This window comes from Canis aureus, chromosome 22 (genome assembly GCF_053574225.1).
Source record: "Canis aureus isolate CA01 chromosome 22, VMU_Caureus_v.1.0, whole genome shotgun sequence".
In the NCBI taxonomy this organism is placed as follows: Eukaryota; Metazoa; Chordata; class Mammalia; order Carnivora; family Canidae; genus Canis; species Canis aureus.
The window spans coordinates 36,727,373-36,752,672 of NC_135632.1; the positions used below are offsets into that span (position 1 = coordinate 36,727,373).

At 35.9% G+C, this 25,300-nt stretch overlaps 1 protein-coding gene across 2 annotated transcripts in view; it reads left to right on the forward strand.

The window, feature by feature from the left end:
• Positions 1-25,300, forward strand: part of CMC1 (C-X9-C motif containing 1) — an 84,133-nt gene that overhangs the window by 54,888 nt on the left and 3,945 nt on the right. The window contains exons 1-2 of one of the 2 annotated variants that reach the window (XM_077865536.1): positions 24,932-25,040; positions 25,137-25,227. In XM_077865536.1, coding sequence (XP_077721662.1) covers positions 24,947-25,040; positions 25,137-25,227 — 185 coding nt within the window. In that variant the 5' untranslated portion in view covers positions 24,932-24,946. Of the gene's footprint in view, positions 1-24,931; positions 25,041-25,136; positions 25,228-25,300 lie in introns of those variants that run through there. The other variant, XM_077865535.1, reaches the window with a different exon arrangement.

Below are 25,300 nucleotides of genomic sequence, written 5' to 3' on the forward strand. Positions count from 1 at the left end.
GGGTAGAGGCTTTTATTCTAAAGGATTTTGTTTTGTTTTTTATTTTTCCCTGGGATTCCTATTTATGCCCTTGGTGTACTGCTTTCAAGAATAAGGAGTGCATTAGTGGAGATTCTTAGGACTTTTTAAAACTCATTCTTTCCCCAGTGTGTTTTAAGGGGTAGAAATGGGACTCTAGTGGCCATGCCATGTTGAGCCTCATCATGCTGAGTTTGCCAGTCTTTTCTCTTTCCTATTATTTTTTGAAGTTTATGTTATGAGGCTATATGTACCTCTTTCCTTGTATTGTGGCAGCTGAGCAATTTTTCCTCTTTTGAAACTCCTTTTGTTTAGCTTATTGAGGAAGAGTTTATGAGCTTGCAATATTCTGGGTTGTATTTTTTTTTTTTTTTTTTTTTTAACACCCAGAACTATCCTCAGTTTCTATTGCCTGAATTGTTTTATTAGCATATAGACTAGCTAGCATTCTCTATCTAGAAAATTTCTTTTCCTTCATCTTCCCTAACTTAACTCTAAAAGTTGCTAGGTGAAACTTTCTGAAGTATACAGTTTTAGTTCATGTCATTCTCCACTACCTATAGGATCACATCTAAAGTCTTATATTTAAGGTCTTCCAAGATTTTATTTAAGCCTACTTATCATAGTCTCATTTCCTTTCTTGAGCACATTTTAGGCTAAATTGAAAATTTTTCTATTTTCCCATGCATACCCTGGGTAGATTTTCAAGATGTGGTTAGTACATAACATGTTTGATGCTTGAATGATGTGATGATTAGGGGTGCCAACCTCTTCATCCCTACTGTCATGGCTGACAATCCATGTGAACTTTTGACTTCCCCAAAACTGAACTACTAATGACCTACCCTTGACCAGAAGTCTTAACAATAACATAAACAGTCAACACATATTTTGTGTGTTGTGTGTTTTAAATACTGTATTCTTTAAGTTAAAGAAAGAAAATGTCATTAAGAAAATATTGAGAGAAAATGCATAAATAGTACTGTACTGTATTTAAAAAAAAATCCACATGTAAGTGGACCTATACAGTTCAAATCCATGTTGTTCAACAGTCAACTGTATATACACTGTGTTTTTTTTTTTTTTCTTTCAATTTCCTGACATCTTTCTTTGGAAACATGCTTATTTGTCAAGATCCATTTAAATAAACATGTAGTCCCCAGGGAAAACACAGATATCTGTGAGCTTGTGCTATTGTGACTGGGACACTGATATTAAGATGGATTTAGGTGTTCTGTCATGCTTCATTTTTTTAGATCACACTGAGTTTGTCATTCTCTTCTAAAATTGGAAACTATTTCTTTAAATTTGTATTTATCCCTGAGAAATTTCACCTTAAATTTTTTTTTGCCCTGGTTTTCCATATCGTTGAGATTATTTTGTATTTTGAATCTCAATTCAGTCCTCCCATAAATCAATATGTGCTAATCAAGCCTTTAGATTAGAAACAGGAACTTTCGGGGAGGGTAGCTACAGTAGTTCCATTATTGTTGTGTCCTTGTAATATCGTCATATTTTGTTTTCTACCTCGTGCCTCTGGTGACATGAGAGAAAATTGGTGATTGTTCTATTTATAGGGGATGACTGGCTGTAGGAGGAGATGTTAGAGAAAGGGGATGCTTTTTCTTTCATTAAGCTACAAGCAGAGGGCCTGTTTCGGGGAAAATGACAGTGAGAATGAGAAGCATCACAGGAAACATAAGCAGCACTTGGTGACTGAAAAGATGACTCCTGAAGAGAAGTGTGATGATGCCAAAAGTTTGACTTCAGATGATTTGCAAGAAGCAATGAACCTGGACATACTAAGTTTAAGGTCGATCATAGCTAAGAAGATAATCTAGTTTTTAACAGAATTGCTTTGTGTCTCAGGTTTCTAATGTAAGGTATTACAACAGGGTTTTAAAGCAAAATATATACTCTTTAACTCAAAAATCTTTTAGTTCTATAAAATTAGTGTTAATTTTCTTTCTAAGACCGTGTGTATTTTGGATGCATGATTAAATTTGAACTGTATTGATTTCAAATAAGGGAATAGAATAATTATTTTTTTGAAAAACCCATTTTAATTGGGTAAAATAAATGTGAAGTTAGTGATTTTTTTTTTTTTTAAATTAATGCCCAGCTACGTAGATGTACTTTCACAGGATCTCATCTACCACAACTGGTATACCCATTAAGTATCCTTAATCAGTGCCACTTCTGGGTCAATTACATAAATGAATTTCATCAAAAAAGTTCTAGAACTGGCATTGCAGGGATCCCTGGGTGGCACAGCTGTTTGGCGCCTGCCTTTGGCCCAGGGCGTGATCCTGGAGACCCGGGATCGAATCCCATGTCGGGCTCCCGGTGCATGGAGCCTGCTTCTCCCTCTGCCTGTGTCTCTGCCTCTCTCTCTCTCTCTCTCTCTCTCTCTGTGTGACTATCATAAATAAATAAAAATTAAAAAAAAAAGAACTGGCATTGCAATTGGGAGGCCCTGACACAGTTGTTGTGTTGTGTCACAACACAAAATAGAGACATCTTTCCCCCGTTCATATACAAAAATTTCTATTTTCTATAATTGCCTTATTTTGTTGTAGAATAGCTTGAAGTTGCAAACTATGTAGTTAAATAGCAAAAATTGGAGACAATACTTCTTTTTGTCTCAACATTTGTCACATCTATAACATAGGAGAAATAGAGTGAGAAATACATTTCTCACTTCTACAGTATAGGAGAAATAAAGTTTTAGTAACCACTTAAGATGGATTGAGAATTTTTTCATAGGATTTTACAAAATAAGATAAAGTGTTTGTATAGCTACATTGGAAATTGATAAGCATCAGAAATTACTAATTGCTTGTATTTCATAAATAAAAAGAAATAAAACTCTTTAATTGCAAGTTAAAACATGAATGGAAACTAACATAGATGAGTGAAAATCCACATAAAGTAATAATAATACCAGAAATCCTAAATTTGCTCATGCTTGATTTCCTTTTTATGAATTAAGAACATAATTTTAACCTAGTATGTATTAACATTATTTTTCCCACTTTCTCCTTAAGGAAATATGTTTTGTGTTCTCTGACTAAAAAAATATAAAAAATAAGAGAACGTAGTTCCTTAGTGTATGCATTATAATAGGATTACTTCCAGATTTGTCATTCCAAAACATCAGCCATGGTGGAAATGCAAACTGGTGCAGCCACTCTGGGAAACTGTGGAGGTTCCTCAAAAAGTTAAAAATAGAGCTACCCTACGACCCAGCAATTTGCACTATTGGGTATTTACACCAAAGATACAGATGTAGTGAAATGCTGGGACACCTGCACCCGTGTTCATAGCAGCAGTGTCCACAGTAGCCAGACTGTGTTCCACGATGTCCTTCGACAGATGAATGGATAAAGATGATGTGGTATATATATACAATGGAATATTCCTCAGCCATCATTTGCTTTGATGTGGATGGAACATCTGCTTCTCCTTCTCCCTTTGTTCCTCCCCCTGCTCCTTCTCTCTCTCTCTCCCCCTTTCTCCCCGCCCTGAAATAAAATCTTAAAAAAAATTTAGTTTTAGCTACAATTATTTCTTCAGGTCAGATTTCCTTATAAATATTTTTTGATGTGTATAGAATTAGAAACTAAATTATTTATATTATGCTATCATTGGGTATATAAATGATGATATTCATTCCTTCACTTCCTGTAAGTTTTCCCCTGAATCCTCAGAAGGGCCTACCTTGATAACGCTATGTCAAATGCAACCCACTCTCGCTGCCCTCCTATAATGCACCTTACTTCTCTCTTCTTTTTCCCCTTAATTTTGCTATTTATTTTTTTAAAGGTTTATTTATTTGATCTAAAAAAAGATTTATTTGTTAGAGAGAGTGCACATGTCTGGTGGGAGAGTTACAGGGAGAAGGAGAGAGAAACTTAAGAAGACTCCACATTGATCACAGAGCCCACTATAGTTCCATCTCACAACCTAGAGATCACTACCTGAGCTGAAACCAAGAGTCAGGTGTTCAACTGACTATGCTGCCTAGCACCCCAACTCTTAACATATTTGAACTACTATACAATGTTAGGTCTCTGTCTATCTTCCTATTGGTTAAGTTCACAAGGGTCAAGATCCCGAATTTGTTTTATTTGTCCCAAGTGTTCAGAATAGAACTTGGTATATAGAAATATATAGATATATAGGTTATTTTTTAATTTTTATTTTTAAAGCTTTTATTTGAGAGAGAGCATGAGCAGGGAGACAGGCAGAGGGAGAGAGAGAATCTCAAGCAGTCTCCACTGAGCAGGGAGTCCACTGGGGTTCGATCCCAGTACCCTGGGATCCTGGTCTGAGCCAAAGGCAAATGCTTAACCAACTGAGCCACCAAGGGGCTCCTAGATATATAGGTTTATATAGAGGAAATGCATAGTGTTTGTTGACATACCTTATTTCCTTTCATTTGTAAAAGATTTATTTTACAAATAAATACAAGATTTTATTTTACAAGAAATAAATTTCTTACAAGATTACAATAAATTTTACAAGATTCATTTATTTGAGAGAGAGAAGGGGGAAGGCAGAGGGGAGAGGGAGAGAGAATCTTAAGTAGACTCGCCACTGGGCAGGGAGCCCAATGAAGGGCTCCATCTCACGACCCTGAGATCATGACCTGAGCCGAAATCAAGTGTTGGACACTTAACCTACCAACTCCCCCAGGAGTCCCTATTTTCCTTCATTTTAATTATACAAATACTGTTTGTAATAATAATTTTAATTATTATTACAAACATTTTAATTATACAAATAATTTTAATTATTGCATTTTAATTATACAAATACTGTTTGTAATAATAATTTTAATTATACAAATACTGTTTGTAATTTAAATTTTCCTGATGCACTAAAATTGCAGACTACAGTTTGCCTCACACAATAGATGAACCTAAAAAAACTTATGTAAATAGAACCTGGTTTTCTTCTTGTCTTATGCGACTGTTTGGAAGTGTCTTACTTGAATTTCAGATTGATCTTTGAGGGTACTTGCAACATTATCTTTCAAGTTTCTGTATCTATTACCTGCTGTTATGAGATACTGATTGTATGGATCAATTATTTGGATAAAATAATTTTGGATAAAAGCCATGGATACATTATTTTAGTAAAAATGAACTTTTTTCATAATATGTGCAATTTCCTTAAAGTGTATTTAAGTTTGAGTTCATTTCTCTTTGAAGGAGGAAGAGCTCCTACCAATATATGGGACCAAGTAGTAGTTAGGAGACAGACATGGAACTGCAGTAGAGTTAGAGGCAAACATAAGATTTATTTTGAGATCTGAATAAAACTCAGGACCAAGTGGATTGGGAACAGATTGTCAGAAATCTGAATTCCTTTCTCCCCCAGCTGTTCTGAGACTTAACAAGCCAGGAATTATGCATATATTCAGTTAATGAGAATGTGACAGATACCTCCCATGAAAAATGTAATGCTGAGACTAAATGGTTGGTTGATTACCCTACCCTGGTAACCATGTAATACTTTATACCAAAACTAGAAGACCTAGGAAATAACTTCTTTCTGTTTGACTTTAAAAACAAAACAAAACAAAACAAAACAAAAAACGATGATTCTCTAGTTTTAAAGTTTGTACATTTTGAGAAAACTTAATGTCAGCAGAGCAGCTGCTGTTTAAATTTACTTTGTAAAACACTGAATTATTCATTTCCATAAACAAAACTTCCTTAGTAATTATTTAGCATTAATTTATTTCCATTTATTTCACTCAACCCTGTTGACATTCTGTTTTAAAATTAAAAATATTCTTTGTGGAATCTAACAAATAAGACTTTGTGACAGCTACTTTTCTCTACTTATGACAGAACATTTCCAAATCCCTTTTTATTTTTATATTTCATATTTTATTTTTATGTTGATGAAAGTTACTGGTAAAATATAGAACAAAAGTAAAATTCTTACTTAGCATCATCTTTTAAGTAGCTTACAACCAACCCATATGTTGTTGACTTGTTAGGTTTTGCCATATTGCTTTATGGATGAATGTAATTAACCACTATTATATTGGATTCTGAGAATGTAAAATTATTACATATATTTTAAAGAATTTTTCATTTTAACTATATTCACAGATTGCTTATTAGGCTAGTAGGGGGAAAAAGATAAAGATTGCTGTTTTACATTTCTTGGAATTCTTTCATCCATCTTTGCAAATGGGGTGGGTAGTCCTTTAAATTTTGTGCTGCTTTCTAGAAGCCTGAGCTGGGCTCTTTGACCTGTGAACTGATGTTACTAGTTATTGCATGCCCTCTTTGGGCAGTTGGTCTTTTACTGTCATGTGATATATGTCATTTTTCCATAATTGCAGTTCTATTTTTGTTTAACATTTTGAGAGTGTCATTGCTTTGCTGCTTCTCCATTAGACACTTCTTGAGGGCAGCAGACAAACTATACCTTAGTTTACCAAATGTCTACAAGTGTCTAGTACTACATAGAGTAAGAAAAGAAACCCCTTTATTTTTAAAGTAGCATCCACTTAAGTGAAGTTACCTTCTTACCTGAGGTGTTTCTTGAGATGTTTAGCCTAAAGGAAATGTAAACTTTCAGTTAAGAGCCTATTTTCATTCCCTCTTGTTTCCTGAAAGGAAGTAAACGTACTACATCCATTATAACAGAGGTGGTTTCATGGGATTATGGAAGGATTGAGGAGTCTCCCTTTACTCTGCCTCTAGGGCTGTGATGTTGCTTAGAATTATTATGAGACTTCTGCTTTAGTAGTTGTCAAATGAGTGATAGTAGTTTTGAATGGATGACCACATGTGCATATTTCTAGAGGTGAAGTATTCAAGAAAGACTTTGAAGTCAACAGAGACCTTCAGCTTTCACCAGGACCCATTATTATTATTTTTTTTTTTTGAGTGGTTTAAGCAATGAAGTTTATTTTCTCATCATTCTGGAGGCTAGAAATCCAAGATCAAGGTGTCAGCAGGGTTGATTTCTCCTCCCGAGGCCTCTCCTTGGCTTGTAGATGGCCATCTTCTGCCTGTGTCCTCACATGGTCTTCCCTCAGAGTGTGTCTGCATCCTAATACCCTTTTCTTATAAACACATTAGTTACATGAGACTAGAGCCCACCCAATGACCTCATGTAACTTTAATTCTGTCTTTTTTTGGCTTTATTTTTTAATATTTTATATAAATTCAATTTGCCAACATATAATATATCAGTGCTCATCCCATCAAGTGCCCTCCTTAATTCCCATCACCCAGTTACCCCATCTCCCCCTCTGCTACCCTTTGTTTCCCAGAATTAGGAGTCTCTCATGGTTTGTGTCCCTCTCTAATTTTTCCCCACTAAGTTTCCTTCCTTTCCTTTATGGTCCCTTTCACTATTTCTTATATTCCACATATGAGTGAAACCATATGCTAATTGTCTTTCTCCAATTGACTTATTTCACTTAGCATAATACTATCCAATTCCATCCACATTGAAGGAAATGGTAGATATTCATCTTTTCTGATGGCTGAGTACTGTTCATTGTATATATAAACCACATCTTCTTTATCCATTCATCTGTCCAAGGACACTGTGGCTGCTTCCACAGTTTGGCTGTTGTGGACATTGCTGCTATGAACATTGGGGTGCAGGTGTCCCATTGTTTCACTACATCTGTATCTTTGGGGTATATTTCTGTCTTAAAGAATCTCCAAATAGTCACATTCTGAGGCCCTGGGGTTAGAACTGCAACATATGAATTTGGGGAGGACACAGTGCAGCTCATGCCTGCCTTTGGACCAGGACCCATTATTGTAGACATTTTGTTTTTCCCCTGTGCAGTGTCTTAGAAAACAATGTTAGCTAAACTATTTAAAATTGTGAAATTTTACATAAAATAATTCTAGTTTAAAAAAACTAAATCCTCATATCTGGTAATAATGTGTTTCCATTCTTGCAAGACAGTTATCTGGAATGAAGTAACTGCTTTACCTTTAAACAGGGGGGCATGTGCACTGGTTCTTTATAGTCTTTCTGCTTGCACTGTGACTTTATATATATATATATATATATATTTTGAGAAGTATTTTACATATATATGCACATAAAGTGTATATATATTAATATATATTTACACACACATATTTTCCAAAAACAATGGGCTTCAATCATAAGTAAAATCAAACTGAAATGTCTTTGTGATTCAACAAAAATAGAATGGAGTCTTTTATGAAAGTAAAGACTATCCCTTTTGTGCATAACATACAAATAGCCCAACTTCCAAGATACATACGCATATGCAAATTGTACAGGCAGCCCAGCATCCAGTTCTACAAGTCTGTGGAGGTGTCCTATATTAACATAAAATCTAAATTTTATGCCCTTACCTATCATATATAATTAACTTCTGTGGCCATTTTTCATAGGGTATGATTTTGGAAATCTTTATTTGCAGGCTAGTTTGCATAATTTTTGGTTTCTCATATTCTTTTCTTAGAATTGATAATATATAAAACACAGAAATGGTACATCTAAGGTAAGTAGCACCTATGAGTTATTTAGTACATAGTAATAGCCTGTTTTGTGAGGTTTGAGATGTATATAATGTATATGAAATACATATTTTATATAAATTATATCCTTTTTAAAGTGCTTTATAAAAGTATTTTATATATGACATATACATAATATATAGTAAGTATATATGTTGTACAATGTTTGGCACACATTAAATATGCTCAAAATTTTATTTTCAATTTTAATAGTACATTTAGCTGTGATTTTGCTTTCTTCAGTATATTGTTTAGAATTTGAAAATTTTCTGTCACTTTCATCTGAATTATTGAGTTGGCTAACAAAGTATTATTTTATATTCATTTAATCCAACAAATAATTTGTCTTTACTCTTCTCCTTTATCTTAAATTTGAAGTGGCATTAAGGATTGAAAGCAGAGGAAAATCTATTTTCCCATCAGTATTAAGAGTTAAAATTATGTAAATATCTTATTTTAGGATTCACTGATTTTTACCTTGTTCAGCAAGAATTAGTATCTCTTTTTTTCTAGGAAAGTCATATTTGGTCGTTTTTTGGTACGTGCATTACGTGCATCCATTTTGGAGGTCACAGTAGTAGAAAGAGTATGATCTAAAAAGAACTGTGTCTGCCCATCTCTTAAATATCCGTGCCTGCAATAAGACTCTTCTGTCAGAGTAATCAATCTTTAATAAAACCATGTTCCTAACTACTTGAGCTGATAAATAGTGAGGTTTGTTTTAAAGAAGTCAAGTTTACTTTATGTCAATTTTCTATTTGCCCTGTATAAGATATATTTAATTACTTTATTCCATCTCTGTGTTCAAATTAATCAGGTTCTGCTACATATCGGTGCTCAAATTAGAATAATTCTTTAATCAACTGTGTTATCCATGCCATGGTAGACTAGAATAGAAAAGCTACTCTTGGCATATTGAAGATGCGTGCGTTTTATTTTCTATTGTAATTTAAAAGTAAAATCAGAAATATTGATTTCTACTTGACTGGAGAGATGATTTAGTTTGAATATCAGTCTGATCTTAATCAGGTGAGAATTAATTGAGTTGGAGGTATTAGATATTCAGTGATGTTAACTGAACCGTGATCAATCTAGAGAGAAGCTTTCTTTTGTACTATGTTAGAATTATCAAATAGCTCATGCACTACAATGTGAAATAATCTTTTCATGTTCATCATTCTACCTTCTTGTCTCATTAAATGCACCACTAAATTCGTTCTGTACACAAACTAATCTTTAAAGTAGCAAGCTAATAAATCACAATTTAATAGAAAATTAAAAGGATAATAATTTTGTCACAAATGCTATTGTTGTGAGAATTTTATATTGTTTTTTTCTAGTGCCTAATTTTAAAGCCAAGTAATTAAACTTCTGCTTTTCAAGTATACCTGGGACTTAAAAAAAAAAACTTAGTTTTACTTTTTTTTAATGTTCAGCATTGCAAGAATAAAGTGAGCAATACAGAATTATTTTAATGTTTATTTCTAGAAATAAAAATAGAGTCTGTAGCATTACATTGGTCTGAAATGTGGCATGGGCTTTTCATTTATTTTAAGAGTGTGATAGCAATATCATAAGTGTTGTGAAAATATAAATGGTGAGATAACACCTCCATAGGACTTGCTCTTAAGTAGTAAAATTGTAAAGTCTTTAAATAAACTGCAGCCAGAACTGAAAGGATCGATTTGCCTTGTTAACTAGGGACACTACACTTAGTAAATGTCTAATTAAATTTAGCATAGTGTGTCTTTTATTCTTTTTTTTCTTTTTAAAAAGGAGGATTTGGACCTATATATGAGTAAGGTAGCACATGTTATTGTCAGATTTCTTCCATTTTGGCAATTGGTGTGACCGTGTTAAATTACAAGAAAGCCAATAGTGTGACTTTTGATAGTGTCATCTTACCTTGGAATAGTGCTTTTCGCTTGGCATTGATATAATGGGAATAGTAAGATCTATGTAGCTCTGTATTTTGTAAAAACGAATGTCCAAATTTGTAGTTGAGAACAATTAGCATTTAATGAAATGAAGCCATCTGTGCAGAAGTATCTCTAGAGTGCGATGAACGGGGTGTTCTTGGTGAGACATAGAGGGGTTCCCAGCATTCAGGGGAAAACACTTGCTTAAGAAGGAAATTGCATGAGTATTTTTTCACTCTGCTCATCAAAGCCAGAGCTGGATTCTACTCTCCTCTCCACCTAGAGCTATTGCTTGCTTGCTTGCCTTTTTTAAAATTCCATTTTGGAAGGTTGACACATATGTCCACTACCCGGACACCATACAAACGTATTTCCGTATTTCTTACCTCTCACCCGAGCCCCAGTTTTCCTCCTCGGAGGCAACCACAATTACCAGTTTCTTACTTGTTCTTCCACAGCCATTTTGAGTTTGTATAAACATCTGTCTATGTAGATACGTATATGTGCACACATACACAGATGTGTGTGTCTTCTAAACAGAATTGGTAACATGCTCTACTGGACTGGTCTACACCTCCTTTTTCGGTTTGACTCCTAGGGATCATTCCCTATTAGTGTTTTTTTTCTTTTTTTTTTTAGTGGCTGCATAGTATTTCACGGTATAGTATTTCTATTTTGGTGGTTGATATGATTGTGTTAGAGTGAAAAAAGGCTGGTAAGTGGCTTTTAATGGTGTCTAAGGCTGATTTTTACTTCGGTAAAAATATATTTTGTTTTAGTTAAGAGAAGTAGAGTGAGGAATGGCTAGTGATGTGTCATTCTCTTAATGATTCCCTACAAAGGATTTTTTTATTTAAGTATTTATTTATATATTTAGTTTTGTTAAGAAAGACCTAGCCATAGTTATTTTCATATTTTAAGTGCCTACTGCATTTGGGTTTGTAAAACTTGTTACTGTTTTGTAAGGGAGATGCCAAGCTCTTTTAGATTCTTTGGGGAACAAAGTGAGGTGTTAAGTACAGAAATAAATTTGACAAATGAGAAGATTATGAGGAGGGTGACCAGGTTTTGCCTGTAATCTGAAAAGCATATCCAATAAGGTGGAAGAAGCAGCATTCACACTAACTCTGAACCAGGAGAAGGGACCAAGAGGGATGTTATTTCCTGTAGCATTTGTTGAGGAAGCAGCATTCGATTTACTCTTTTTTTTCCAGTTATAAATCCTCCTCTCAACGTTGACACACACACGCGCGCGTGCACACACACACACACACACAACATGCGTGCGCAGAGGAACTGGCTGCCTTGAGAGATAAGGAATTTTTTGTCACAGTGTTTAAGCAGAGAGAGGGTTAATAAGGACCTTCTGAACTGAGTAGGAGTTTAGATTAAGTGTGATGTGAAGTCCTTCCCACTTTCACCATTTCAGTCCCAGAAGTCTGGAACAAGGCAGCTCAGCTCGTCCTTCCCTGGCCCCTCTGTGAATTGTGGTAAATGGTCACTGGTAGCTCATACTTATCCCCAGAAGAGGCTGTAAAACCTCTTGAGTGTGTGATCATGTGTGATCACATGTGAGCATGTGTGATCATGCTTCTCGAGAGGGGAAGGAGAGGGCAGAGCGCCCACCAGGAGCTGTCAAGGAAGCCTAGGAGGTTCCTTGTTCAGAGGTGGGCCACTTTGTTCACTGCTTTGATCAGTGCTTGTTAAAGGACAGCTCTTTTAACTTTGGAGACAATGGGCTCCAAAGAGAGGGAACGTGTAACAAAAATGTATGGTATGGGGACACCTGGGTGGCTCAGTGGTTGAGCATCTTCCTTTGGCTCAGGGTGTGATCTCAGAGTCCTACATCAGGCTCCCCATGGGGAACCTGCTTCTCCCTCTGTGTTTCTGCCTTTCTCTCTGTGTTTCTCGTGAATAAATAAATAAAATCTTTTAAAAACATGTTGTATGACCAGACACATTCATTTATATTTATCTTGCTTAACCACCTAAATCCTCTACCTCTGCTATTATTAATGATCATGGATACTGTGATTTGGGGAGACAAAGCATCTGGTATAGGTAGTCTTTTTAAAAAGGTGGGCTGGTTGGGTGCTTTCCTCAGCAACACTAGGCTATGCTAATGTGTACCTTTCAAATGCTGGTAGCACTTAAAATCTGAAACACGGAATTTAGCGTTTCATTGTATACCATTTGGAGAAGCCACTTTCTAAAGTGTAAAATCCTTACTTTAAATATTGAAATATATTTAATTCTAGAAAATGTGGGTGGGACCAGATGATGAGGTATCTGATGTTACTTAATTTCACATGATTGCTAAGTAGCAGAAGGTGGAGCAATAAGCCTACAGCTTATTTTTTCCTATGGTGATAATAGAGCACCCCTGCTCACTCCTGACTTCTCATTGTGACCTTATGTGAGCTAACTGGCCTGGGTTTAGTTTATTCTGTGACCATGGAAATTGCAGCCAGATGTGGAGATTTTTCTTGTGTTCTTATTTGGAAGAAGTAAGTGGGATTCAATAGTAGCTACAAGTATTTTTCTAAAATTAGAAAAGGGCTGGTTCTAGGCAAGTCTGTGCCAGCTCCGTGGTCTTAGAAATGTGATACAACCTAAAGGCCAGTTTCTTCATTTGGCAAATGAAGGTAATAATAATGTTTATCTGAGAGTGCTTTTATAAAATTCAAGTGAGCTAATAAATATACTCAGTATAGTATCTAGTGTGTAATAAATACCCAGTGTATTTTAGTTGCCATTATCATTTTGTTATCATTTTTGTTATCATTATCATTTTGTTCTTACTGCTATTATTAGCACCTTTAAATACCTTGAAAAGAATTAAGAAGTTACATGGGGAAATGGAAAAACAAACAAAACAGCCACCTGAAATCAGTTTCTTCTAGTGGAGGAATGAATCAAGAACCATTTGGGGGGTGCCTGGATGGCTCAGTCCGTTAAGCATCTGACTCTTGATTTCGGCATAGGTCATGATCTCAGGGTCATCGGATTGTGTCTTGTGTTGGGCTGGTGAGCTCAGCATGAAGTCTGCTTGAGATTTTCTCCCTCTCCTTCTGCCCCCTACCCACTGTTTGCACACTCTCTCTCAAAATCAATAAATTCTTTTTAAAAATGACCCATTTTATTTATTCACTTATTTTTACAGCTTTATGTATGTTTAATTTTTTAATTATAATTTTCAAAATTTTAATTCCAGTATAGGTTACATATAATGTTATATTGATTTCAGGTGTACAGTATAGTGACATAGCAATTCTGTACATTACTCAGTGTTTGTCAAGATAAGTGTACTCTTTGCCCTTCACCTATTTCAGCCATCCTCCTACCCACCTCCCCTCTGATAGTCATCTGTTTGTTCTCTGTAGTTAAGAGTCTTTTTGGTTTGTCTCATTTTACCTTTGTTCATTTGTTTTGTTTCTTAAATTCCACATATGAATGTGATCACATGGTATTTTTCCTTCTCTGATTTATTTTGTTTAGCATTATACTCTATAGATCCATCTGTGTTGTTGCAAATGGCAAGATTTCGTTGTTTTTCATGGCTGAATAATATTTCTTTCTGTGTATGTATACACAACCCATATCTTCTTTATCCATTCATCTCTGGACATTTAGACTGCTTCCATAATTCAGCTATTATAAATAATGCTTCAGTAAACATAGGGGTGCATGTATGCCTTTGATTTAATGTTTATGTAGTTTTTGGTAATTAATGGATCATACAGTTTTTCTATTTTTAATTTTCTGAGCAACTTCCATATTGTTTTTTACAGTGGCTAAACCAGTTTGCATTCTTATCAACAGTGCATGAAAGTTCCTTTTTGTCCACATCTTTGCCAACACTTGTTGCTTTTGTTTTTCATTTTAGCCAGGTGTCAGGTGATATCTCATTGTAGTTTAGATTTGGATTTTTCTGATGATGAGCGATGTTGAGCATCTTTTCATGTGTCTCTTGGCCATTTGTATGACGTCTTTGGAGAAATGTCTATTCGTGTCTTCTGACCATTTTTAATTGGATCATTTTGGATTTGGTTGGTTGAGTTGAAGTTTTTTATGTATTTTGGATACTAACCCTTTATCAGATATATCATTTGCAAATATCATCTCCCATTCAGTAAGTTATCTTTTAGTTTTGTTGACAGTTTCCTATTCTATGCAGAAGTTTTTTATTTTGGTATAGTCTCTGTAGTTTATTTTTGGTTTTATTTCCCTTGCCTCAGGAGACATATCTAGAAAAATGTAGCTACAACACTGTCAGAGAAATTGCTCCCTCTGCTCTCTTCTAGAATTTTTATGGTTTCAGGTCTCACAGGTCTTTAATCCATTTTGAGTTCATGTGTATAGTGGGAGAAAGTGGTTCAGTTTCATTCTTTTGCATATAGCTGTTCAGTTTTCCCACCACCGTTTATTAAAGATACTCTCCTTTTTCCCATTGCATATTCTTTCCTTCTTTGTTGAAGATTAATTGACCATGTAAGTGTGGGCTTATTTCTGGACTCTGTTCTGTTCCATTGGTCTATTGTTTGTTTTTGTGTCAGTACCATACTGTTTTGATTACTACAGCTTTGTAGTATAAATTGAAACCTGGTATTGTGATACCTCCAGTTTTGTTTTCCTTTTCCAAAATTGCTTTGGCTGTTTGAGGTCTTCTGTGCTTCCATACAAATCTTAGGATTTGTTGGTTCTAGTTCTGTGAAAAAGATAGTAGTTGTAGGCTTTACATAGATGGCCTTTATAATATTGAGGTATGTTCCCTCTAAGTCTACTTTGTTGAGGGTTTTTTAAATCATGGATGGATATTGTACTTTGTCGAGTGCTTTTTCTGCATCTTTTGAGACAATCATGGTTTTAATCCTTTGTCCTGTTGATGTGATATATCACATTGATTTGAGAATACTGAACCACCCTTGAATCCTGTAAATAAATCCCATTTGATTGTGGCAAGTGATTTTTTTAAATGTATTGTTGGATTTAGTTTGCTAATATTTTGTTAAGAATTTTTGCATCTGTGTTCATCAGTGATATTGGCCTATAGTTCTCTCCTTTTTTTGTAATGTCTTTATCTGGTTTTGATATCAGGATAATGTTGGACTTACGGAATTAATTTGGAAACTTTCCTTCCTCTTGTATTTTTTGGAATGGTTTTAAAAGAAGAGGTATTAACTTTTCTTTAAATGTTTGGTAGAATTCACCTGTCAAGCTGTGTGGTCCTGGACTTTTGTTTATTGGGAGTTTTTGGATTACTGATTCAATTTCACTGCTGGTAGTCAGTGTGTTGACATTTTCTATTCCTGGTTCAGTTTTGGTAGTTTATATGTTTCTAGGAATTTTGGTATTTCTTCTAGGTTGTCCATTTTGTTGGCATATTATTTTTCATAATATTCTCTTACAATTGTTTGTATTTCTGTGCTGCTGTTTTTTTCTCTTTCAATTTCTGATTTTATTTATTTGAGTCTTCTTTCTCTCTTTCTCTCTATGAATCTGGGTAAAGGTTTATCAATTCTGTTGATCTTTTTATTGTTTTTTAAGTTTCTCTTTCATTTATTTGTGCTCTAATCTTTATCATATCTTTCCTTCTACTGGTTTGGGTTTTGTTTGTTCTTTTTCTAGTTCTGTGAAGTGTAGGGTTAATTTGTTTATTTGAGATTTTTCTTGCTTTGAGGTAGTCCTATATTGCTGCTCTAAATGTCCCTTTTAGAACCACTTTTGCTGCAAAGATTTTGAACATTGTATTGTCATTTTCATTTGTCTCCATGAGTTTTTTTTTTATTTCTTTTTTGATTTCTTGGTTGACCTATTCATTGTTTAGTTACATGTTATTTAAGCTGCATGTATTTATGCTCTTTCCAGATTTTTTTTTTCTTTTCTTTTTTTAAAGATTTTATTTATTCACAAGAGACACACAGAGAGAGGCAGAGACAGCAGAGGGAGAAGCAGGCTCCATGCAGGGATTCTGAAGTGGGACTTGATCCTGGGACTTCAGTGTCACACCCTGGGCCGAAGGCAGGCGCTAAACCACTGAGCCACCCAGGCGTCCCTCCAGATTTTTTCTTGAAGTTTGTTTCTAGTTTAATAACATTGTGATCGCTTCTCGGCCTTTTGGCTAAGATCAAGTGCAAAAATATGCATGCCATGACTTCAGTCTTTTTGAATTTGTTGAAACTTGTTTTGTGGCCTAATGTTTGATCACTTCTGGAGAATATTCCATGTGCTCTTGAAAACAATGTATATTCTGATGTTCTAGGATGGAATGTTCTGAATATATCTGATAGATCCATCTTGCCCAATGTATATCATTCAGAGCCCCTGTTTCCTTGATTTTCTGTTTGGATGATCTGCCCATTGATGCAAGTTGGGTGTGAAAATCTCCTGCTATTATTATATTACTCTTGATTACTTCCTTTACGTTTGTTATTAACCTTTTTTAATGTATCTTGGTGCTCCCATGTTGAGTGCATGAATATGTACAATTGTTATATCTTGTTGAATTATCTGCTCTATGATTGATTATATATTGTCCTTTTTTTTTTCTTGGTCTCTTGTTACAATGTTTGTTTTAATGTCTGTTTTGTCTGATAGAATTATTGCTACTGTGGCTTCTTTTCCCATCCATTTGCAAGATAATTGCTTCTCTCTCCCTTCACTTTTTTTTTTTTTTTTTTTAAGATTTTATTTATTCATGATAGACATAGGGGGAGAAAGAGGCAGAGACACAGGCAGAGGGAGAAGCAGGCTCCATGCAGGGAGCTTGATGTGGGACTTGATCCCGGGACTCCAGGATCGCGCCCTGGGCCAAAGGCAGGCGCTAAACCGCTGAGCCACCCAGGGATCCCCTCCCTTCACTTTCAACTACAGGTGTCTTTAGATCTGAAACGAGTCTCTTGTAGCCAGTATATAGATGGGTCTTTTTTTTTTTTTTTTAATCCATTCCATCACCCTGTGCCTTTGTTTGAAGCCTTTAGTTTATTTACATTTAAAGTAATTATTGGTAAGTATGTACTTACAGCTATTTTTGTTTTATGGTTGTTTTTGTAGTTCTCTGTTCCTTTTTTCCCCTTGCTGTCTTCTCTTACTATTATTTGGCTTTCTTTAGTGATATACTTGGATTCTTTTCTCTTTATTTATTATTTTATTTTTGCATATCTACTACTAGTGTTTTATTTTGGGTTTGTTTATAATATCTTCCGCATATAGTAGTCTCTTAATTTGATGGTCACTAAGTTTGAATCCATTTTTTATGCCTCTCCCCTTCATGTTTAGGTATATGGTTTCATACTTTACACCTTTTATTTTGTGAGTTCCTGGAGTGATTTTGACAGAAAAACATATTTTTACTGCTTTGGTGCTGCCTTTTTTCTTATTCCTGCTTATAATCTTTCTTTTCCACTCAGAGTCCCCCTTACTATTCCTTGTAGGGCTGGTTTAGTGGTGATGAGTTCTTTTAACTTTTGTTTGGGAGACTCTTTATCTCTCCTTCTATTCTGAATGATAGCCTTGCTGGATAGAGTAATCTTGGCTGCATGTTTGTGTGTGTGTGTGTGTGTGTGTGTGTGTGTGTTTCCTTTCAGCACTTTGAATATATCAGCCACTTTCTTCTGCCCTATAAAGTTTCTGCTGAGAAATCAACTGATAGCCTTATGAGGTTACCCTTGTATGTAACCTGTTTTGTTTTGTTTTTTTTTTGTTGTTTTTTGTTTTTTGTTTTTTTTTGGCGCTTTTAAAATTCTCTTTATCACTACTTCTTGCCATTTTAATTATTTTTTGTCTTGGTGTGGACTTCCTTGGGTTAACTTTGGGGCATTGTATGCCTCCTTGGTTGCCCTTGTATGTAACCTGTTTTTTGTTTTGTTTTTTTTTCTTGGTGCTTTTAAAATTCTCTTTATCACTACTTCTTGCCATTTTAATTATTTTTTGTCTTGGTGTGGACTTCCTTGGGTTAATTTTGTTTGGGGCATTGTATGCCTCCTCAGTCTTGATTTGTTTTCTTCTTCAGTTTTGAGAAGTTTTCAGCTATTAATTCTTCAAGTATATTTTTGCCTCCTTTTCTTTCTCTTACTCTTCTGGTATTCCTATAACGTGGACATTGGTATGCTTGATGATGTGGCTGAGTTCCATAAGTCTATTTTCATCCTGTTTTGTTTTGGGTTGTTTTTTGTTTGTTTTGTTTTGTCTAGTTTTGGTTTGTCACCTACTCATCTTGATTGCTTTCCATTACATTACTCTGTCCTCTAAGTAACTGGTTTGTTCTTTTACTTCCTCTAGTCCACTATTTATTCCATCAGGTATGTTAATTTCATTTATTGAGTTCACCTTTGATTGTTTTCTTTTTTATGTTTTCTGTCTCTTTGTTAAGGATCTCACTGAAGTCTTCCACTTTTCTCTCAAGTCCAGTGAGTTATCTTTATGATTTATTACTTTAAATTCTCCATCAGACATACAACTTTTCTCCATATTTCTTAGGTCATTTGCTATGATTTTGTTCTGGTCTTTCATTTGAGACATTTTTCCTCTGTCCTCAATTTGTCTAACTCTGTGTCTGTTTTATGTTTTCAGCTCTTGAAAGTAGTGGCCTAATGAATAAGAGGTCTTGTAATGCCATACAGTTCAGTGTCCTCTGTTTAAGGGAACCTGGCACTTCAGGGGTGTCTTCTATGTGTGTCGCATTCTCCCCAATGTCATGGTTTGGCCCCTCTTCCTTCAGTTTAGTTGTCTGCAGTGGCTCTCCACCTGTTGTGGGCAGTGTTTGGTTCCTGTGGTATTAGTGGACCATTCAGAAGCCACTTTGGGTTTGAGTTGAGTCAGACCAAGTGTTTGCTAGGGATGTAGTAGCACCAGTCTGTAGGGCACTTTCCCTTTGTTGTCCCCTGAGAAGCTTTCATTGCTATGCATAACCTGCAATCAGACTCTTTGACCCATACCATTCAGACTAGTGTGTGTGGTTATCTTCCCTTCTCTCCAGGGCAGGAGTCACTTTGGAGTGGTGCTGGCCCCGATCATGGATGCTTGCACACTGCTAGGCTATGGTACTGCTTTGGATGGGCTCTGGCCAAGAGTGTATTGGAGGGGGCTGCTCTGTAGAAGCTCACTGTAATAGGAGCTGCAGTGTTGGCAATATTAAGGGGGAGCAGGGGATGGCACACTGTTAGCTAGTTAGGTGGCAAGTGTTGGTGCTAGGCTGGTTCTGGCAGGTGGCTTGTGTTTATGCTAGGGGACAGGAGTGAGCAACTGCGCTTGTCAGCTCCTTTGTCCCTGGAGAGTTCCCCCAGTGGTCCTCGTCCCTTGGGGGACAATCCCCGAGATGACTAAAATAACTCTCCCCTCTCTATGCCCCAGACATTTTTCAAACTGCTGCTTCCATGCTGCATCTCTGAGGGCTGTTTGTTGTGCTGTCTCTTTAAGGATGAGGATTTGGTTTCCTCTTGCCCTCCCAGCTCTCCCAGAACTTGAGCCCACTGGTATTTGGTGTTCCCAGTGTTAAGCACTGCTGATTGTAAGAACTCATGAAATTTGACCCCTTTGGTGTTCAAAGCCAAATGTTATGGGGATTTGTCTTTTCCATGTGGGCTCTTCAGTATGAGAGTCTTTCTCTTTTCTCTCCACATGCCTAGTATCCTTCTCTCCCATGACAATCCCATAGGTCCATTTAGTTCCCCACCATGTCTCTACCCTTTCTACCTTCCTTCAGGTGGCCTCTTCTCTACATTTCAATGCAGGGTTTGTTTTGCCAGTCTTGAGATCATTTTCAACTGATGTCAGTGTTACCTAGTTGTATTGTAGGACAAGGTGAGCTTAGAGTCTTCCTACTCTGCAGTCTTCCCTAGAAAATATCCAAGAACCATTTTAAAACCTGCCCAGTATTACTATATCATTGCCTTTTGGTTTTTCATAAGTAGAAGTCCTGTCTCTTCCAAGAGCTACATACTAAATGCTCTTTGTTAGAATCACATCTTATTTAATTTTCTAACAGATGGACATAATGAATCTGAATATCCCCCTAAGATTTTACATTTCTTTTAAATATCAAATTTTTGCAAATATCTTCTCCCATTCAGTAGGTTACCTTTTCATTCTGTTGATAGTCTCCTTTGCTGTGCAGAAGTTTTTTATTTTGATCTGGTCCCAGTAGTTTATATTTGTTTTTGCTTCTCTTGCCTCAGGAGACATATCTTAAAAAAAAAAAAATGTTTCCAAGGCTGATGTCAAAGAGATTACTGCTAATGTTTTCTTCTAGGAGTTTTTTGTAGTTTTATGGTTTCAAGTCTCATAGTTAGGCCATTAATCCATTTGGAGTTTATTTTTGTATATGGTATAAGACAGTAGTCCAGTTTCATTCTTTTGTATATAGCTCTCTGGTTTTCCCAGCACCATTTGTTGAAGAGAATGTCATTTCCCCATTGCATATTCTTGCCTCCTTTATCAAAGATTAATTGTATAAGTGTGGGTTTATTTCTTGGCTTTCTATTCTGTTTAATTGATCTTTGTGTCTGTTTTTTATGCTGGTATTATATTGTTTTATTACAGCTTTATATTATAACTTGAAATCTGGGACTGTGATCTAGCTTTGTTCTTTCTCAAAATTGCTTTGGCTATTCAGGTTCTTTGTGGTTCCAAATAAGCTTTAAGATTATTTGTTCTAGTTCTGTGAAAAATGCTATTGGTATTTTGATAGGGATTGCATTGAATCTGTAGGTCACTTTGTGTATTATGGGCATTTTAACAATATTTATTCTTCCAATCCATAAGCATGGAATATCTTTCCATTTGTATTGTCTTCAATTTCTTTCCTCAATGTTTTATAGTTTTCAAGGTATAGGACATATTTTGTTCTTTTTGGTACAATTGTAAGTGGAATGGTTTTAGTTTCTGTTACCTCATTATCAGAAACACAACCAATTTCTGTGTATTAGTTTTATATACTACAAGTTTACCGAATTCATTTATCACTTCTAATTGTTCTTGGATGGAGTATTTAAGTTCTTCTGTGTACCATATCATGTCATCTGCAAATAGTGACAGTTTTATTTCTTCCTTACCAAGTTGGATACCTTTTATTTATTTTTCTTGTCTGATTGCTATAGCAAGGACTCCCAGAACTGTGTTGAAAAAAAGCAGAATGGGCTTCCTTGTCTTGTTCCTGATTTTTAGGAAAAGCTCTGTTTTTCACCATTGAGTATGATATAAACCATGGATTTTTCATATATGACCTTTATTATGTTGACGTATGTTCCCTCTGAACCTCCTTTGTTCTTACATCTTATCAGCTGCTTTTTCTGCATCTGTCAAGATGATCAAATGATTTTTGATCCCTTTGTCTTGTTAATGTGATCTATCACATTGATTGATTTGTGAATAATGAGCCACTCTTATATCCCTGGAATAAATCCCACTATTGTGAATTTTTAAATGTATTGTTGAAATCAGTGTTTTTATATTTTATTGGGAACTTAAGAATCTATGTTCATCAGAGATACTGGCCAATAGTTTTCCTTTTTTGTAGTGTCTTTATCTGGTTTTGGTATCGGGGTGATACTGTTCTTGTATAATGAACTTGGGAGTTTTCCTCTTCTATTTTTGGGAATAGTTTGAGAAGAATAGGTGCCATGTTCTTGACATTTTAAAGAAAGTCTTAAATGCTCTCTTTAGGTTCTTAAATTGTGAAATAATTTTTTAATCTCTGTTTTTGTTTATTGATATTCATTTGCATTTCCTTAAGATATGCTTAAATGCATGAACTTTTGTTTTCATAATCTTTAATGGTAATATTATATATGAGCATTTAAGCTTTATGACATTTAGCATTGGAAGACAAAGAATTTATTTGGATGCCTTGGAATACTGTTTTATTTATTTATTTTTATTATTTTTTTAGAATACTGTTTTAGAAATCAGTTGGCAGTATTAGCAACATCATTATTATATGAACGTATGCTAATATGGTATGAAAGCAAGATCCTCATTAAAATCTTGTAGCTAAACAAGTGACAAAAACCTTACAAACAGCTTGAGGCTATAGGCCAGTCACGGTTATTCCTGAAGAGATTTGGACAAGTGTGAAAATATATAGACTGTGCATAAGTGTGGTCAGATCACGTAAATGCTATCTTACATCAATTCCCTATCAAGAATATCTTTATTCATATTAGGAAAAAATGGATCTGAAAATAATAGTGTTTAAGCATTATGTTGTGATCTATCAAATGTAAAAGTATTGGGTTTATTAAACTCAGAAAGTGGACTTTTGATAATAGCCATTGTGTTTGCATTTCCAGGAAAGGAGGGTTCTTGATCACCTAATGTATTTTCATTAGGCAAATTCATGATGCTAATGATTTTTCTTCTAGACACTATCTTAGCATGAACTGGTCTGCTGCAGGTCTAGTGAGGTTACAGTAAGGTTGCATGATGCAGAGCAATCAGTCCATGGTTCTTCACCACTATGGAATGTGGCAGTTCCCTTAAAGAAGACCTTAGCCAGCTTTAGTCACTTCTGGGATAACTTTATGTACATATTCCCTTTGAGGATATCTGAGGTCTTTTTTTTTTTTTTTTTTTGCCTTAGGATTTTTAACATTTATTTGAGAGAGGGCATGAGCACAAGTGGGGGGGGGCACAGAGGGAGAGAGAGAAGCGGACATCCGTTGAGCAGGAATCTTGTTACGGGGCTCAATCCCAGGATCCCAAGATCATGACCTAAGCCGAAGGCGGATGCTTAATCAACTGAGCCACCCAGATGTCCCACAAATTGGGTTCCCAGGTCTTAATTCTTACTCAGAATCCTAACTGTTGCTTGTAAAAAGTAGATCTTAATATCATGCTGTAAATAGAAAAATTCACATGTAGGAATGCTAATTACATTCCATAGTGAGAGTTAATGGGCTTTTTGAGACCCATGTAGCCAGCCACCCCTCAGCATCTCCACTTATCTCCAGTGAGCTGATTGTAAGTCTGTTTTGCCTTTCTGAGTTGGAGGAAGTCCTTAGTCAAGGTCACAAAGGCAATTGCCTTGGTCTGATTTGGCTCCTGAGTCCAGCTCATGTGCACGAAGTGGGACAGAATGTCTGTAGGTGAAGTAAAGAAGGACACCTGATGGGTTCAGGCATCAGAGAGCAACGGTGGGACTGCCGGCAGTGGAGAAGCAGCAGCTACAGGAAGCTCATGCTGTGTGTCTTTGATGTGGAGTGTTATTGCATGTCACCCAGTTTCATGCGATCACACACATTAAAATTTTGAATTAATTTCCTGCATCTGTTGTCCTTGTCCCCATTTTACCACTTGCCCTTCAGAGTATGCTGTGACACTTCAGATAGATACAGATGTCTGTTTTGTAGGGCTCTTGTCCAGCGAAGCCCTTCTGATGAGTTCTTTATGCATTTAATAAATCTCAATCATTTCCAGTGTGCTTGGGTTTAAAATTATTTTTGGTATGTATTACCTGTCTTCTGGAGACCCCTGAATTACCTGCTTGCTTTTTTGGGGGTTTTTTTGTTTTTGTTTTTGTTTTTGTTAGTTTGTTTTTTGTTTGTTTGTTTGTTTGTTTTTTTACCTGCTTGCTTTAAGATAATTACAAATTATATTCTTTAGTAACCAGAAGGATAATGCATAACTCAAAAAAAGAGGGAAATCTTGATTTTTGCATTAAAGGAGTTATAAAAGATTCAGAAAACATGTTTTTCCTACACCTTCTTTGTGAGGAAGATAGTGTATTTTAGTCTGATGTGGAAATGGTTGATTACTTACAGCAGGTTGGAAATGGCAGAGCTGAGACTAGAGCAGCCAGTGGACAAGTAGGGGAGTAGCTGCCGCGAAGCGCACTGTCCTGTGGAAGGAATAAGGCAGGACTGAGTCTGCCCCGAAGCAAACTGGATTATGGTTGGGGTGAGAGTGCTGAGGAGGCAGGATGCCAAGGGCTCAGTACAACTTAAAAGGCAAACACCAGAATGGAAATTAGACAGCGGTTTTCAGGGGCATCTAAGAGTTGACTTAGGAATGGAGTGGGACCCCTATTACCAGGTATTAAGGCCCCATGACAGGATTGTCCTAAAGGGGGTGCCTTGATGCCATCAGGTGACATGCAGAGACTAGACAGCAGTTGCCTGTGTCTGGAAACAACTCCTCTGTTACTCTCATACTCATTCCTTATAAAAGATATCCCTTTTCTCTGTTAGAAATCGAACTTATTCTCTGTTCCCTTCTATCTCTGTGAGGCCTCTTCAGAGGTCCTCTCTCCCCTCTTTTGGAGTTCATCCTTTATTTCTGCAGTTAATGGCACTTGTCCTATTCTGCCTTTTATTCATGTGCATGTCTGTTGTGGAGTGTGTATTATGTGCCAAGCACAATCTGGGTAAGAGATGTTAAATTGATGAGTATTTTAGAGTTGTTAAAAATTAGGAGTGCCTGGGTGGTAAAGTTGGTTGAACAACCGGATGACTCTTGGTTTCGGTTCAGGTCATGATCTTGGGGTTGTGGGATCAAGCCCCGTGTTGGGCTCCGTACTCAGCACAGAATGTACTTGGGACTCCCCCGCTCTGCACCAAAGCCCCATGTGCGTGCGCTCTCTCTCTCTTTCTCTTGCTCTCTTTCTCTCGAATAAATCTTTGATGTAACTGCAAGTCTTTTTTTTTTCTTTCCACTTTTTCAGATTTTACCAGATGTTGCAAGGACTCTGGAATCCTTATGGTAGTAAAATGCCGGAAAGAAAATTCTGCATTGAAAGAATGTCTAACTGCTCAGTGAGTAGTCACCACATTGTTCGTGCTGCTCTGTGTGTATGCATATATGTTGTAAATAAGAGCATGTAATATA